This window comes from Pavona decussata, unplaced genomic scaffold (genome assembly GCF_977016875.1).
Source record: "Pavona decussata unplaced genomic scaffold, jaPavDecu1.1 SCAFFOLD_78, whole genome shotgun sequence".
In the NCBI taxonomy this organism is placed as follows: domain Eukaryota; kingdom Metazoa; phylum Cnidaria; class Anthozoa; order Scleractinia; family Agariciidae; genus Pavona; species Pavona decussata.
In genome coordinates this window covers 1,142,566-1,157,500 of record NW_028145496.1, presented here as the reverse complement: position 1 = coordinate 1,157,500, position 14,935 = coordinate 1,142,566, and the positions used below count along the sequence as shown (strand labels likewise).

General features: G+C 37.0%; 3 protein-coding genes across 4 annotated transcripts in view; 2 read left to right on the top strand and 1 right to left on the bottom strand.

Moving 5' to 3' along the window:
• The window catches only part of LOC146476238 (saccharopine dehydrogenase-like oxidoreductase), a 52,969-nt gene extending 38,443 nt beyond the window's left edge, over nucleotides 1-14,526 (top strand). Inside the window, exons 8-12 of one of the 2 annotated variants that reach the window (XM_085114771.1) lie at nucleotides 9,069-9,125; nucleotides 9,642-9,709; nucleotides 10,503-10,555; nucleotides 11,626-11,701; nucleotides 13,074-14,526. In XM_085114771.1, the coding sequence (XP_084970897.1) occupies nucleotides 9,069-9,125; nucleotides 9,642-9,709; nucleotides 10,503-10,555; nucleotides 11,626-11,701; nucleotides 13,074-13,188 (369 nt within the window). In that variant the 3' untranslated portion in view covers nucleotides 13,189-14,526. The remainder of the gene's footprint in view (nucleotides 1-9,068; nucleotides 9,126-9,641; nucleotides 9,710-10,502; nucleotides 10,556-11,625; nucleotides 11,702-13,073) is intronic. The other variant, XM_085114770.1, reaches the window with a different exon arrangement.
• Nucleotides 1-14,935, bottom strand: part of LOC146476237 (transmembrane prolyl 4-hydroxylase-like) — a 70,302-nt gene that overhangs the window by 26,099 nt on the left and 29,268 nt on the right. The gene's annotated exons all lie outside the window — the stretch shown is intronic.
• On the top strand, nucleotides 5,972-8,822 carry LOC146476239 (saccharopine dehydrogenase-like oxidoreductase). Its single transcript, XM_085114674.1, has 4 exons — nucleotides 5,972-6,036; nucleotides 6,914-6,963; nucleotides 7,851-7,987; nucleotides 8,633-8,822. The coding sequence occupies exons 2-4, from the start codon at nucleotides 6,946-6,948 to the stop codon at nucleotides 8,820-8,822; spliced, it is 345 nt and encodes a 114-aa protein (XP_084970800.1). The 5' UTR covers nucleotides 5,972-6,036; nucleotides 6,914-6,945.

The window sequence follows — 14,935 nt, the reverse complement described above, 5'->3', positions numbered from 1 at the left end:
CGTACGATTGAGCTACCCTATTAGCCCAAGAGCAAGGAAGATTTTAAAAGTGGTCAATAACCATTGTCTGTGCAGATGTAAACGAGTGCAAACAAAAACAAAAAAACAAAAAACCGAAAAACAGACTGTTAGTAATGCAATTAACAAACCGGTAATTTGCATATCAAACCTTACCAAATAAGGAAGAAAAGGTATGGAGAAAAACAACCACCGTGTACACCTGACCTTGCAGACTTTAAACTTTACGTATATAAAGCGATTTTCAAACACGGGATATAAATGTGCATCTAAAATAATGGATGAAAGTAATAACTTGGCATTTGCACTGTTTATGACCACTATTCCATTTTATGTCATTGGATTCATCGGAAACGTGTTAGTCATCCGAATTGTGCACAAAACGCGAGAGATGCACACAACAACTAATTACCTTTTGGTAAACTTAGCCTTTAGCGACATTGTCACCATTTTAATGGAACCATTATTCTTCTCTTCTAATCTCAATGGTTTTCTAAGCGATGGAATTGGAAAATCGTTTGCAAGTTTTTACCGTTAGAAGAAATTTCCATAATAGTTTCATCATTTACTCTAACAGTGCTAGCAGTAGAAAGATATCATGCTTTGCTAAAACCTTTCAACACAGGATTACGACTGAACGAGAACAACATCAAGAAGGCCATTACTCTCATTTGGATCTCAAGTGTTGTCGTCCGCTTGCCACATTTCGTTTTCCAGGAATGGAGCGAATCACACTCTACATGTGTTGGTCCATGGAGCTTACACATGAACCAAGCGACCAAAGTTTACGTGATCATAAGTGTTGCAGTTGACATTTATACTCCATTTTTGATTATGCTTTATTGCTATGGGTCTCTGCTTAAAGGACTTTACTTCACAAATACGATTTGCTCAGTATCACAAGGCGATGGAGGCCCCGCGAAAAAGAAACTCGTTGTCACATTTGTCCTCGCTACTACCGGGTATTTCATCGGTTATGGGCCATTTGTTGTTTTTCACACTATCATAGCGTCATGGCCCAGTCAACAAATCAGTCTCAAATTTTATTCTGATATTTCTTCCGTATTTGCTTTTTTGTTCGTTTGCAGTTTGTGTTTAAATCCAATATTATACGCTTTTCGCAGTAAAAACTTCCAGGATGGATTCAAACGCATAATATTATGTCGCACACCGCTATCACCGGAAGAGCAGATTTAGTTATGAGGCAGATCACTTGGGAAAAGAAAAAAGAATTTATTAAAAATTTCACTTTTAATTAGATTGAATATATAAAATCGTGACATATTTCCATATCTTTAAAAACTCACAAAACGTTTTACATCATTGTTTTGCAATTTCTGACTTCCCACAAGTGGAATAAAACTTGTTCAAAGGTAGCACAATTTCAACACTGAACGAAAATAAACAAAATAATTCCATCAAGTGGAGTAAACGAGACAAGACATACCACAATGTACACAGAGATTGCCTGTTTGGAAAAGGTCTTTCGCTAACAACGATGGGAAAAGAAGGGAATCAGAATCGATGGTGAATATCTCAGTCACCTACGGTTCGTCGATGACATTATTATTTTTTCCAACAGTATTGGAGAACTCCAAGAAATGCTACACGACCTCAACCAAGCTAGCCTTGAAGTTGGGCTTAGTATGAACCAAAAAAAGACCAAGGCTATGTACAACGAGTTCGCTGAGGACGTACCCAGTACTATCGACAGCAATGAAATCGAAGAAGTCGATCATTACATCTACCTTGGTCAACGCATCTCCATGGATTCTGCCCCGAAAGAACAAAAGATCAAACGTCATAACACCCTCAGATAGCAAGCTTTCGGTAGAGCAAGTGCAATCTTCAAAAACAAAGATATTACGATCGGTGTATCTTACCAACAGTTACCTACGGATCTGAGACCTGGAATCTTACGAAACAACAAACCTTGAAACTCAGAACTATGCAGAGAGCCCATGAAAAAATCATGTTAAGAAACACATGGCGAGATCGTGAAACAGCTCAATGGAAATGTGAAAAAAAAAAAAAAAAAACTGGTACGAGATAACATGGAAATGATAAGAAAATATATGCAATTGGAATTGGGCTGGTCATGTAGCGAGAAGAACAGATAACCGTTGGAAAATTCTGGACGCCCTGGGGACACACAAGGAACCGAGGAAGACCAAGGACGAGATGGATGGACAACTTAGGGCGTGTTTTTTAATTCACAATTCTGGAATGAGAATGGCCAGAATGTAAAATGCGCGCGTTTTTCTATTCCGCATTCCTATTCCGGAATGGACAGAATGTCATTCCATCCATTCTGCTCACAGGGGCAGAAGGAACAGAATGTTGCGAATGAAAATCCAAGATGGCGGACGGCGAGATGAGCGCTGCGGATTCAAATACGTCTCTACTGGAGAAAAAATCAGGTTACACTTTTGGACACAATGAAACATTGCTTCTAATTTCATTGTACCAAAAGTACGAGGTTTTTTTTAAGTGATGTTTCGTACAAGAAAAGGGCAATTTGGCAAATGATTGCCGACGACATGAAGAAAAATGGCTACTCTCCGTCTCCGTCGGCTGTAAACTGCGAGAACAGGTGGAAATGCCTTACATCTTCGTTCCGGGCGTTTTTTTATGCAGACAATCCGAGTTATTCCTAGCATTCCGTACCAACCATTCTTATTCCAGAATTGTGGATTAAAAAAAAAAAAACGCGCCCTTGGATAGTTTCCTAAACGGTCAGTATAAAATGCAGACTGCAGACTGCAGATTGGTAGCTTTCATTCCCTGAGGCCCTTTCTTCACAAAGAAGACTCGAGCTTAATCGCTTTGCATTAGCTCGTAAACAATTACGCCCATGACGGTTTTCATATTATAATGAAGTAAACAGACTTGATTTCTGAGGGGGCAAGCAATCTGAAATCGACAGATTTTAACTAGTTTCTTTGAATAAATACTGTCAAAGACATTGCAATTACCTTCAGTATTCTAGCAATACATGAACACCTATTTTATTCAAAAAACATTATTTTACTGCGACTCACCGATGTCACCGATGCCACGTTGACGCCGGCAAAGCGGCGAAGAGGTCGACCATGTGCTAAGTAAAGGTCATGTGTCCGCGTTATAATTTGCTTACACTATGCTGTGCGGTTGTTTATTTCAATTCAAGGTTGACGCTTTTCGAAAAGAATATAATAATGTCAATTTCATGGAAAATGATCAAAAAAAGGTGATTGTATGACACTGGTGTAAGTTAAGTTGAAAAATTCAAAATGCATCCTATATTATTTTGACGAAGAGGCAGTCTGCATTTTATACCCAGTCTGCGGTCTGCAGTCTGCATGTTATACCTAGTCTGCATTTTATACCCAGTCTGCAGTCTGCAATCTGCAGTCTGCAGTCTGCATTTTATACTGACCGGTTTCCTAAAGCACTGGCACCGTGTCGCGCACAACGTGGTCCAGTGGAGGTCAATGGAGAAGGCCTACGTCCAACGACGGACATTAAAATATGGTTGGCGAAGTAACTGAGTTTCACGATTACTCAGTAATAGAATAAAAATCGATTCATCACTCAACAATTTTTTAAAAGGAGATATGACATAAATAACGACGTTTTATTTTTGCTCTCAATTTGGTAATTTCGACTTTAGGTATTAGGGAATGGACATTATTAAAAAAAAAAAAAAAAACAACTACACATTCAATAGTTTTTAACAGACGAATTCGACTGCTAGTGTTCACTTGAATAAATGATAAAGTTAGATTAAGATTCGTCTAGGCTTCTCCTCCTTGGCGACAGCTTATAAGCTGATAACTCAAGGAACTGCGCGGGTTCTTTTTTGTGCTTTTGTAGTTCTTGTTCTTTCGTTCTCTACGAGTTTGTTTTAAGTCGACAAGCATGCTTAAATAATGCATGTCAGCCTGGTAGGTGGTGAAGAATGCGCCCATGCTATTGCGTGAATCACTCACAATTATTTTAATATTCGCGCAAAAGCTACTAAACTTAGTCGCTTTTCCTAAAATTTGCTGACAGCAATAGGCCATTTTCATGATGGCGTCATTTTACTACAACTACCAGAATTCATTTCGTTTTCCTTTTCAAATTCAAATTTTGTAATCCCAGTGGACAGCAAAGAACAATAGCTCTAAATTGCATGAGAAAACAAAAACCAGAAGGATTCTGGTAGTTGTAGTAAAATGACGCCATAGTTAAAATGTCCTATTTGAGTTTTTCTATAATCGAATAATTTACTAAGGTTTCCTTATTGGTTTTGATTAATTTTTAACAAATTTGGACATTTTGAGGTATTGGAGTTGTGGAAAAATCCAACATGGCGGAATTAATAGGCTGGTTGTTCACAACTTATGCCAAATTCCACGTCCATTTTTCGCAGATCACAAACGTAGTTTTGCGCTTAATGTTAACGTCTGCCTCCTGCCCTTTCAGGCTTAGAAACTCACAAAAAAGTAAATAAATAAATAAAATAAAAAAATAAATATACATATATACATATAACTGCAGACAGAACTGTTTCGGCCTTTTGGCCCTCATCAGTGCGGTGCTGATGCTGGAGTTGAGGTTAACGGCTATATAGCCACCTCAGATGATCCCACACATGTGGTATCATCGTACCATGTCACAAATAACCAGTGTAAACAGAGCTAACTTTTCAAATTAACACAAGATATCAAACTTAGAAGTTTCTAATTGAAATAAATATTTTAAAGTTTTAATATTTCTAATTTAATGCAGCATTCTAAAGTTACCCTGTAAAAGTCATCGCATGTTTGTCCAGTCTAGAGGATCTACAACCAATTGCAAAAACACATGAGACATACTCTGTGTTCAGAACGTCTTTTCCAATTTACTTCATTCAAACATTTATCCCTCTCCCCCCTAATCAATGTTGACAAAATTTCCGATAAGCTTTCAACAAACGGTTGACAACATTAAAAAGTGAAGGGTGGGGGGGGGGGGGGGGAATTGTTTGTATCTTTTACATTGCGCTTAATAGAGTATTTCTCAGAAGAAATAATGATTTTAGGAAGAGTGTCCCAATCAGTTTGAAAATGCTTGTAGCACCTCTTGTAGAACTGTGAAAACTGGTTTGGCTAATTTTCAATTTTATAGTTAACTCTATAAAGATGAAATTAATGAAGAAATAAACCAAGAAAGCAATTATTCTCTATTCCTTTAATGGGGTCGAATTCATGACCTTGTAGCTGCCAGTTGCATGCTCTACCACTGAGCTATTGGAGACTTGCGGTCTGCGTCTGCGAGGCCATTAACTGAGTTCAACGTGACAGTTGATCATGCCCACAAGTTATTTTGACAAACATCACGGCGGGAGCTTGGTTTGCGAGCACATTAGCTATCACGTAAAAACCAGCTATGGTTTATCGAAATAATTTCCTCTTAAGTAACCGTGGCGAAACGGGAAGCCATCTTGTTTCTCTTCGGCTACTCGGAGGTGAATCACCTCCCAAGCTAATCACCTCCGAGATAGCCAATCAGTGCGTGCGAAAAGTGCTATTCACTTGTGTGGTGCCGGTGAGTCTAGACACTGAAACAATTATCAAACAAATTATGACTTATGAAAGAAATGTGATGGTATATTTCCAGCCTGGTGAATGAATGAGAAAGATGATTATTCTAGAAAGTGACGCAGGCATACTCGGAAAAAAGAAATCCGAGTGCTCCTATCAGGAGTCGAACCTAAGACCTTCCGATTACTAGTTCAAATACCACTGAGCTACAGGAGACTCGTGGGAGCTAAGGCCATTAAACTAGGTTCATGGGACAAACATCTTGCATACTGCTAGGATTTGAATGTCAAACTTGTGGTATATGAAAGAAGTGTAATGGTATATTTCCAGCCTGGTGAATGAATGAGAAAAATGATTATTCTAGAAAGTGACGCAGGCAAACATCCTGCATACTGCTATGTTGGTACTTGTGAATTTGACAGCATCCCTGCAGACATCGGTGTTTCCTTTACACAAGAAAATTTTCCAGGTTTGGTACATTTGATAATTTTGTATAATTTTCACAGTACATTTCCTGTAAATTTTATTACCACTTGAAAATTTATAAACTTTATGGTATCACCCTGTTGTGACTACCACTTTTGGGGGAGCTTGCATTTGTGGTGGGGTCAGGGGTGGGGACTTATTTTCAGGGTGCTGGTGGTATAATTGAAAGCCTTAGGGTTTTGCATTACAAAATTGGTTTGGTTTGATCGTAAAAATAAAAATTGAGACAACTACCTAAGAGCTTAAAACAGCCAACCTAGCAGTGTACAGTATATTTGGGAGAATAAAATTTGGGTCATGTGGAATTGTGAGTTGGCTGATTATTGCAAAGATTTTAATAAGTGTTTGAGATTCTGGTGCCTTCCGATGTATTTTTGGGGGTGTTGTGAGAGGATATATATTTGGTATTCTATGGTAACTGATTACTAATACATCACCTCTGCAAAGGTACCACAAATTCACTTGACCTGTTGATTTTTGTAATCAATCACTAAAATTTGTGTGTTTTTTTTTTAATTATTAAAAGAAACCCACAAATTTTAGTGGTTGATTACAAAAATCAACAAGTCAAGTGAATTTGTGGTACCCTTGCAGAGGTGATGCATTAGCTGAAGTTACCAGTGGGAAAAAATTATTCAGTAACTTAAATATTCAGTCATCTGTTCAAAACCTACAACATAGCTACAGGATTGTCATGCCTTCTTATAAGCTATGCAAATTGATGATAAGGTATGATTATTTGCATGTTCATGAGTGTGACGTTACGGTAATGTTTTTTTTACACATATTATTTATGAGACTAAGTGATACGTGCCAAAAAAAAGTAAAATAAAATAAATAATAATTCATCTGATTTTTAGGAGAACTTTGTCACTTGGAGAGTTTTCTAACCATGCACAGTGGCCCCAAGGTACATCTTCACTTATGCGCTGTCCCAGAAAATATCAAAAACCTTTAAGTTTTTTGTTTATTTGTGTGGACTTCTCGCACTCCTCTGAAAATTCCAGTCAACATGTTATAAACGCTGTAGCTTCATTCATGTGCCATATATGTTTTAATTATTTTCATGAGCCAAATTTCCTTGGAAAAATGTCTTAGTTTTCACACCCACCCTTGACTATGGATTGGGGTGTTTGCATATTATTTTTCTGGAACCCCACAATATTAACTATAAATTAAGAAATTATTTATTATAATTAAATGTACATGTAGTACATGTAGGCTTAGTATATTATTTATTATTATATACATGTGCATAATAATTTGCCAAGAATTTCCAATGTCTCATTTTGCCTTGCATGCATATGAAATACATTAAATGAATTCACATGATTGTATTAAATAAATAAGAAAACTGAATATATAATTTTTGGTTTATTTAAAAGTTATTGTTATTAATAATGTGTTGAATTACATGAAGTAATACACATGTATCTTATTTTTTTTTATAAATTAAATTACTTTGAATGAACATTTTAAAGCCAAAACAAAATAATTTACAACAACTGTCAACACGTAATATTAATTTCCAAAAAATTATTACCAAAATATCATAGCAGAACTTTAGAAATTATTGTACATAAACTCAATATTTTAATGAACAAACAAGATTACAGTAGTAGACCTAATACTAACTGTAGGTGCCCTCTACCCATTTGTAATTAAGAATACCTCCGTCAGTAGTTGTATTTAAAGCAGTTGAATGTGTGTAGGGTGTGTACATAAGTTTCAGTAGTTGTATGTCAAAAATGATTTGTTTAGTATAAAATCTGTACCTTTAATGTTGTTTTCTTTTAGGGAAGGGCAGGACATTTTGGAACATACCAGTCAATCATTTACGGTGTGGCAAGTGCTAGGGAAGGACACCTAAAAAAACTCCGAGCTGAATTATTTCCAAACCCGATGCCAAAGTTTGGGCCCAAATTAGCAAAACGGTTGGTATCACTTTTTACAATTGAAGTGTTGTTAATGGAACAAACAGGACATTTTGAAGTGGGTGGCATAAAAATCATTCCCTGAGTAATTTTGATTTACATTAAGACAAGTGTTAGTCATTGTCCAAGGAAAACTAATGCATGTTTCTTTATTGCAAATTGATATCATTTTAAATACTAAGTATACTAAGGCCTTTTTCTAACCTTTTCTAAGGCCTTTTTCTGGGATAACAAGAAGTTGAAAAATATGTGGAAACAAATTAATATGTTTCATTGTTTTTGTTTGTTAATATTTGTTCATTCGTTCTTTCGTTCGTCCGTTCATTTTGTTCGTAATCTCTCTTTCTTCCATTCTTTCTTTCATTGTTCATTCATTCATTCCTTCATTCATTCATTCATTCATTCATTCATTCATTCATTCATTCATTCATTCATTCATTCATTCATTCATTCATTTCTCCCTTCCCTCCCTCTTTGATTGCTTGCTTTATTTCCATCTTGTTTCTGGTTCCGCAGAACGTCAACAAACTTTGTGGGAAAACATGATTTTCTATGTGAATTTATATTTTACGTGAACTTTGCATGTCTTTTGTTTACCACTAACTTACAATCAATTTAAATTTTACTTTTACTGTTTGCATCCAGGCGGTTCATTTCCTACGGCCAGGAGGTGCAGAAGTGGTGTATTCCATTTTTAGGAGCTGACCCATCAGTGGTGCGACGATCACAACGGCACAGTGTTGAAGTGAGAAATAAAAAGCCAATTCAGTATGGTCCATCGACATCGTACTGTGTCCTTTCGTATTATGGCTTTGTTGCATTTAGCACCTCATAGTTTATTATACTACTTATCTTCCACCTTGTTAGAAGCACGTTTTTCTAATTTGGCTGCAAAACTGATCCTTATTGTTCTGGACATCAGTTCGAAATGCATGGCAACATACTGGTGGCTTGAGTATTGCCTCCCTCAACACAGGGGAATTAAGCCAAGAAGATGCATTGCATGTTAGCATTTTATAACATAGAAATTTGTATAATGTACAGTACAGTCATGTAACTTTCTTCAAATGTTCTCCCACAGTACCCCAAGTTCTTCTCGTTTGGTTTCTTCTCACATGAAGGACCTACCAGAGAACAGGTAAACGTTTTATTACATAATTTTATCCCAACTACCAAAATCAATCAGAAAATAAAGGTTCTTGATTAGATGTCTGCAAGTGCTTGATGTAATATATCAAACACAAGAAGGTGTGTTTCATCAGATATCCAAACACTGAGAAGTAGGTTGAAAAAACGAGGTGCAGCCGAGTTTTTTTAAACGACTTCGAGGTGTTTGGATATCTGATGAAACACACTTTCGAGTGTTTGATATGGCTTCTCAAATGATCAATAATTCTTGGTGAAATTCAAGGCTAAAGTTGGCAAAATTTTATGAAAATTAAGATCACATATCCAAACCACGGTCACGGTAGTGATTTTCTTTGTTTTGTCTTGATGAATAATTATTATTAATGAGTTTGAGAAGTTTCATTCCTGTTTGTGGCTGACGAGCAAATAGTCCAGAAAACATTCATTGCAAATTCTCTTCACAGAAGCAGGATTTGTTTATTTCCTTTTGTGTCTTAACTTTTTGTATTACAATGTCTTTCCACAGATGGCAGGGTCATCCTTTTCATTTCTTTTCCAAGGAGCTGGATTCAGTGAAAATGCGGTGAAGTCAGGGTAAGGTATCACACTGCTCTCCTCTGTGCTAGCTGGGGAATGCCTACTGAACTTCTGAGTGCACTGTTTACCAGGCCCCAGTTGTTCAAAGGCCGGATAACTTTATCCGCTGGATAAGGCCCTATTCATGCTCCAAAATATACTTCACGTTAAACGTTGTCTAAGGTTTTCGTACACTTCCAAACTTAACTGTGGTTATAGTGTGCATATTCACTTGTACAAGAGGAAATACTGAAATCTTTGTACAGATTGAAACTGTCGGATAGTGACTAATCCACAGGATAGAGTTATCGGGCCTTTGAACAACTGGAGCCAGATGTATACATATAATTGCTACTTGTATGTCTACGTGGTACCTCCGATAAACTGGTTGCAGAAATAAACTTAATTTACTGAACACAACTGGAAAACAAAAACGCAAAGCACATTTGGTACCATTTCCGCAACAATTACATGTAAATAGGCGTTATAAGTGCAGTATGTGTTATGTCACTTTCCTGTGATGTTGTGCTCTGTTCATAGTCATGGTAACAAGCCTGTCAGCTTAAACTGCAATTAATTTGTTTAATGTCAGTTGCCTCTCGCAGTGTTGACTAAAATTCTAGAAATGTTTACAATGAATTGTTGATTCAATTTTGCGATTAGCTTAAATTCTTCTGATAAAAGTGGCCGGTGCATCAAAATATTATGAACAGACACATGTTTGACTGCTTTTCGAAATAATGATCACACATGGATCACTCAGGTTGGCTGTAATACATGTTCCTTTTTATTTTTAAAATGTTTGTTTCAGAACTCTTCCTTCCAAACCTGATGTTCAGATTGTGACCAAAGTTACCGGACCAGGTGAGTTTAATAGTTGTAACTTCTCAGACTGAGATACAAAAGAGGCTGGCGATGTTTTTTTTGTTGTTTTTTTTTTGTTTGTTTTTTTTTTTTTTTACATTGTAATCACAAGATTTGGTTGCTTTTACTGTAACTAATGTAATTAAAGGCATGCCAAATCTAAAACAAGACTTTTTTTGCAATTAATGCATACATACTTTTGAGATTTCGCTCTACCAGCGAGTCCAGGTGTTTGGCAATCGTTGCTTTGTTCTCCCTTGACCTCTCAAGCTGTTACCATCATAACCGCAGTTTACAACACTAGAAAAAGTGGGGAATAGAGTCGTCTGCAGATGTCAATAAGCCCAATTAAAAATAAATAAATAAATAAATAATTGGACTTAAAGAGCTATAATTTTCGCCTACTACTCTGGAGGCCCTAAATAAAATTCCGGATCCGGAATTGTAATTGCTGAAATGTTGATGTTTTGACTAGAGGGAAAAACCGGAGTACCCGATGAAAAACCTCTTGGAGCAAGGACAAGAACCAACAACAAACTCAACCCACATATGACGCTAAGACCGGGAATCGAACCCGAGGCACATTGGTGGGAGGCGAGTGCTCTCACCACTGCGCCATCCCTGCTCCCTTGAAAACAATAAATGGGTAAAACACACAAACACGTACTCTTATGGGTTAATCCTTAACGAACTGCATCATGTGGACATTACCAAAGAAAACATCTGATGTTCGTTGTACCTCTGATCTCTGCTCACAGAATAACACCCAGGGCCCAGTTGTTCGAAAACCGATTAACGCTAATCCAAGATTAAAAGTTAACTGAGGTTTTCATCTCGCTCGTTGTAAAATGTTTTTAAAGGCTAATTATAAGCTAATGGCAAAGAAAAGTAAAAAAACTGAGGGGCAAATATCTTTTTGAAGAATCTTTATTGGTTAGTAATTAAACTCCAATCAAAGTTCACGTTAATCCAGGATTAGCTTAATCAGGCTTTGAACAACTCGACCCAGGAGTTTTCTGTTTTACTCGTCAGTGTTGCTTTAAAACTTGCATATTTTCTTTTCCCATCAGAGGCGGGTTATATAGCTACACCCATCTGCATGGTACAGGCCGCCATGGTGATCCTGGAAGAAACCTTACCAAACAGGTGACTGCTTTGAAACCAGTCAACTGCCAAAGTAATAACAAAAATAATTGGTTGCTAACAAGACAGGATGATAATGACGAATTTTTAGTTTATCGTCAGAGTTGATAAATATAGGTAAATTGGCCACCGTAGAGAGACTCAAGTGCTGACGTTTGGAGCGTTGGGCCTTCGTCTGCCCTTCGTCATTCGCTCTGACGAAGGGCAGACGAAGGCCCAACGCTCGAAACGTCAGCACTCGAATCTCTTTACGGTGGCCAATTTATCTTCATGTATGAAGCAAACGTTCGCTTCTACTCCCCACAGACGCAGCACCACAGTTAACTAAACTTACCCCCCCCCCCCCCCTTCCCCCTACCCAGGTTGATAATTACGTTGTATTGGTTTCCTCATAAGCACAGCGCTACAAATAAAAAATCTGAACTCCATTTGACAAATTGACGGCAGTTTTCTATCGTCTATATTCTTATAGCCCATAAAATGACGCCATAAAATGTTCAAAAGCTGGCAGTAAAACAGCTCACTTGCGGCTCGTGGTTCCACTTGACTTTTCGGAACATTTTATGGCGTCATTTTACTGATCTATTGAACAATTATTCCAGCACACGCCGAGTTGGTTATAATTATCTCATATCCAGCAAGCGTGAGTGGAATAATTGTTTTATTAAAAACAATCAAGAAATTTTGCTACATTTTGCGGATTTCGCTTTGCAAGAACAATTAGAAGATTATATAATGGTCTCTATTTCTGGGGCATGGTATAATGGCTCATATACCATAGCCGCTAAGCCAATCAAATTGCTGTGAGACTGAAGCTTAGCTCGGTTGTTTATCAGTGTCATAATTATGCATGTGACACAAGTCGTACATACTGCTGGGATTTATTATCGTTAGTAGTAATATCGAAAGCGTCTTGTTGACGAAGGATGTACAGTGGGATAGGCGGAACCCGGTCGTGAACGGCGTAACATGGTAGAAAATCCCAAAATTAGTGGTTTCCTGGGTGTATATATCTCGAACGTAATGTAAATTCTTTGATTGTAGTGTAAGTTCTCTAATAGTTATCCAAGCTAGTTTAAAGACACTTCAGTCAAACAATTGGAGAGAAATGATCCAAATTAAACATAACAGGTTAAAAATCCCAATGAGCTGACAGGTGGCAGGCCAACTGGCTATTTACAAGCGCGCCCCGGCGAGGAGTTCAAGGGGAGGAGAGTAATAATAATATATAATAATAATAACTCGAGTACCCTAAAAACGACTGCGTGGGAATCTAACGCCGCATCCATAATTTGACTTTCTATCCAATACATTTCAATGAAATAATTTCAAGTGCACGAGAAGCAAAATTTCATTCCATGTAATTTTCTTCCAGCGGTGGAGTTCTGACCCCAGGTGCTGCCTTCACCGGTACCTCGCTGATTGACCGACTCAATGATCATGGCGTCAAGTTTTCCGTAGTGCGATGCGAAGTTGACAGTTCTCCGTAGTGGTTGCTATCTACATAAAAACAAAGAGAAAGGTGTACTGGGACAAGTGTGGAATCGATTAGAGAACTCATTTACAACTAACGAGTAATTTTAGTCTTCTGAGTAGAGGGCTCGAGAGTAGCGGTAGCCGACTAGCCAAAGAGTGGTTAAAATAAAATTCAGTTTTGGCTAGTAGGTTTTATACTGTCACTAGCCATTTTGGTTAGTAAAAATTGTAAAGTACTAGCGTGCTGGTCAGAAAACAAAGATGAAAATTATTTAATAATCACAAAAGCAAATCAATAGAACAAGACCTGCGTTTAGATGAATGCTGCATGCCCAGAGTTCAGGGCCCAGTTGTTCAAAGCCCAATTAAGCTAATCCTGGATTAACGTGAAGTTTGATCCGAGTTTAATTACTAACCAATTAGTATTTTTCCAAAAGATTTTTGCCGTACAGTTTTGACTTAGACTTTTCTTTACGTTTAGCTAAAAATCAGCTTTTAAAAGCATTTTTAACGAGCGAGATACAAACCTCGGTTAACTTTTAATCGGGGATTAGCGTTAATCGCCTTTCAAACAACTGGGCTTAGGCTTTTTAATGTTAAAGTCGGGGTTGAACTTGAAATTTCAATCGTAAATAATGCAATTTCTGAACAGTGAAAAAATCTTTACAGGTATGGGAGAATTTTCTTAACAATTATTATGCAACAAATAAAAAATGCCTAACCTTCCCTTTTTGTAAAACAAATTGGTAATGCTGTGGCTAGTGACAATTCGATGTTGGTCAATGAAATTAGACCTGTTATTAGCCACTGGACTAGTGAGCTAAAAAGTTAACCTCGAGTCCTGTGAACTTGACCATCAATTGCAATGATGTCTCTCAGCAAGTCTAAATAATTACCCTTAATATAATGAAGAAAAATTTTCTCAATTGCGAACGTAACCTTTTATATGCAAGGTACAGTAGTAATTTAAAATGCTTCGATTGTAAGTTGATTTTGAAGAAGTAAAATACGCAATAGAAGGGTTCATAGTTTATATCAAACCATTTATATCATAATATCCACTGAGTTCCTTTGTAGCAGTTAGGGTTTTGTAGTTTGTTTTATGGCTAATATGAGACTTAATTGGTTGAATTCAAATAAGTGATGCTGAAATGGCAAAAGGGTTTAGCATAAGGTCCTGTGTAGTTACTTGTTATTTGTTATTAACATAACAAGTTGTTGATCCATAAGGTATTTTTTTTTATAGTCTAGAACAAATTATTACCAATTCGTCAGTATTTTTTTGTCTGTGCACAACGCCAGCTAGTAAAGTAGTGTGGATTGAAGAAAATAAAATAAAGATGCAAAAGTTACTTATGGTGGCTGTGTCGTAAAAGATACACATACTAAATCCTTAAAAAATTCATGAAGATATACTAAATTAAACAAAAGGAGCGCCAAAGTTACATCAACACAATTGATGAAAATTGATATCAGAAGGCAGTCGATATAATCAATATACTATTTAACAATTAGATTATGAGCTCGAGATTTCTATCGCGTGATAGCTGATGAGGGCGCAGCCCGAATCAGCTATCACGCATAGAAATCGAGAGCGAATAATCTAATTGTTTTAGTATAAATCTGCTATTCGTTCAAAACTAAACAAGTAAATTATTTACATCCTCATCGCAGACACTTCGAAAACGTGACGAAGCGGCCGCCATTTTGTTGAAAATCGCTACTCACTATCTATCACAGAATAGATAGCGAGTAGCGTAG

Coding starts and splice junctions, on each gene's coding strand:
- LOC146476239 (XM_085114674.1), top strand. Junction 7,988..8,632: donor GGGCCCAAATTAGCAAAACG/GTTGGTATCACT, acceptor GTTTGCATCCAG/GCGGTTCATTTCCTACGGCC.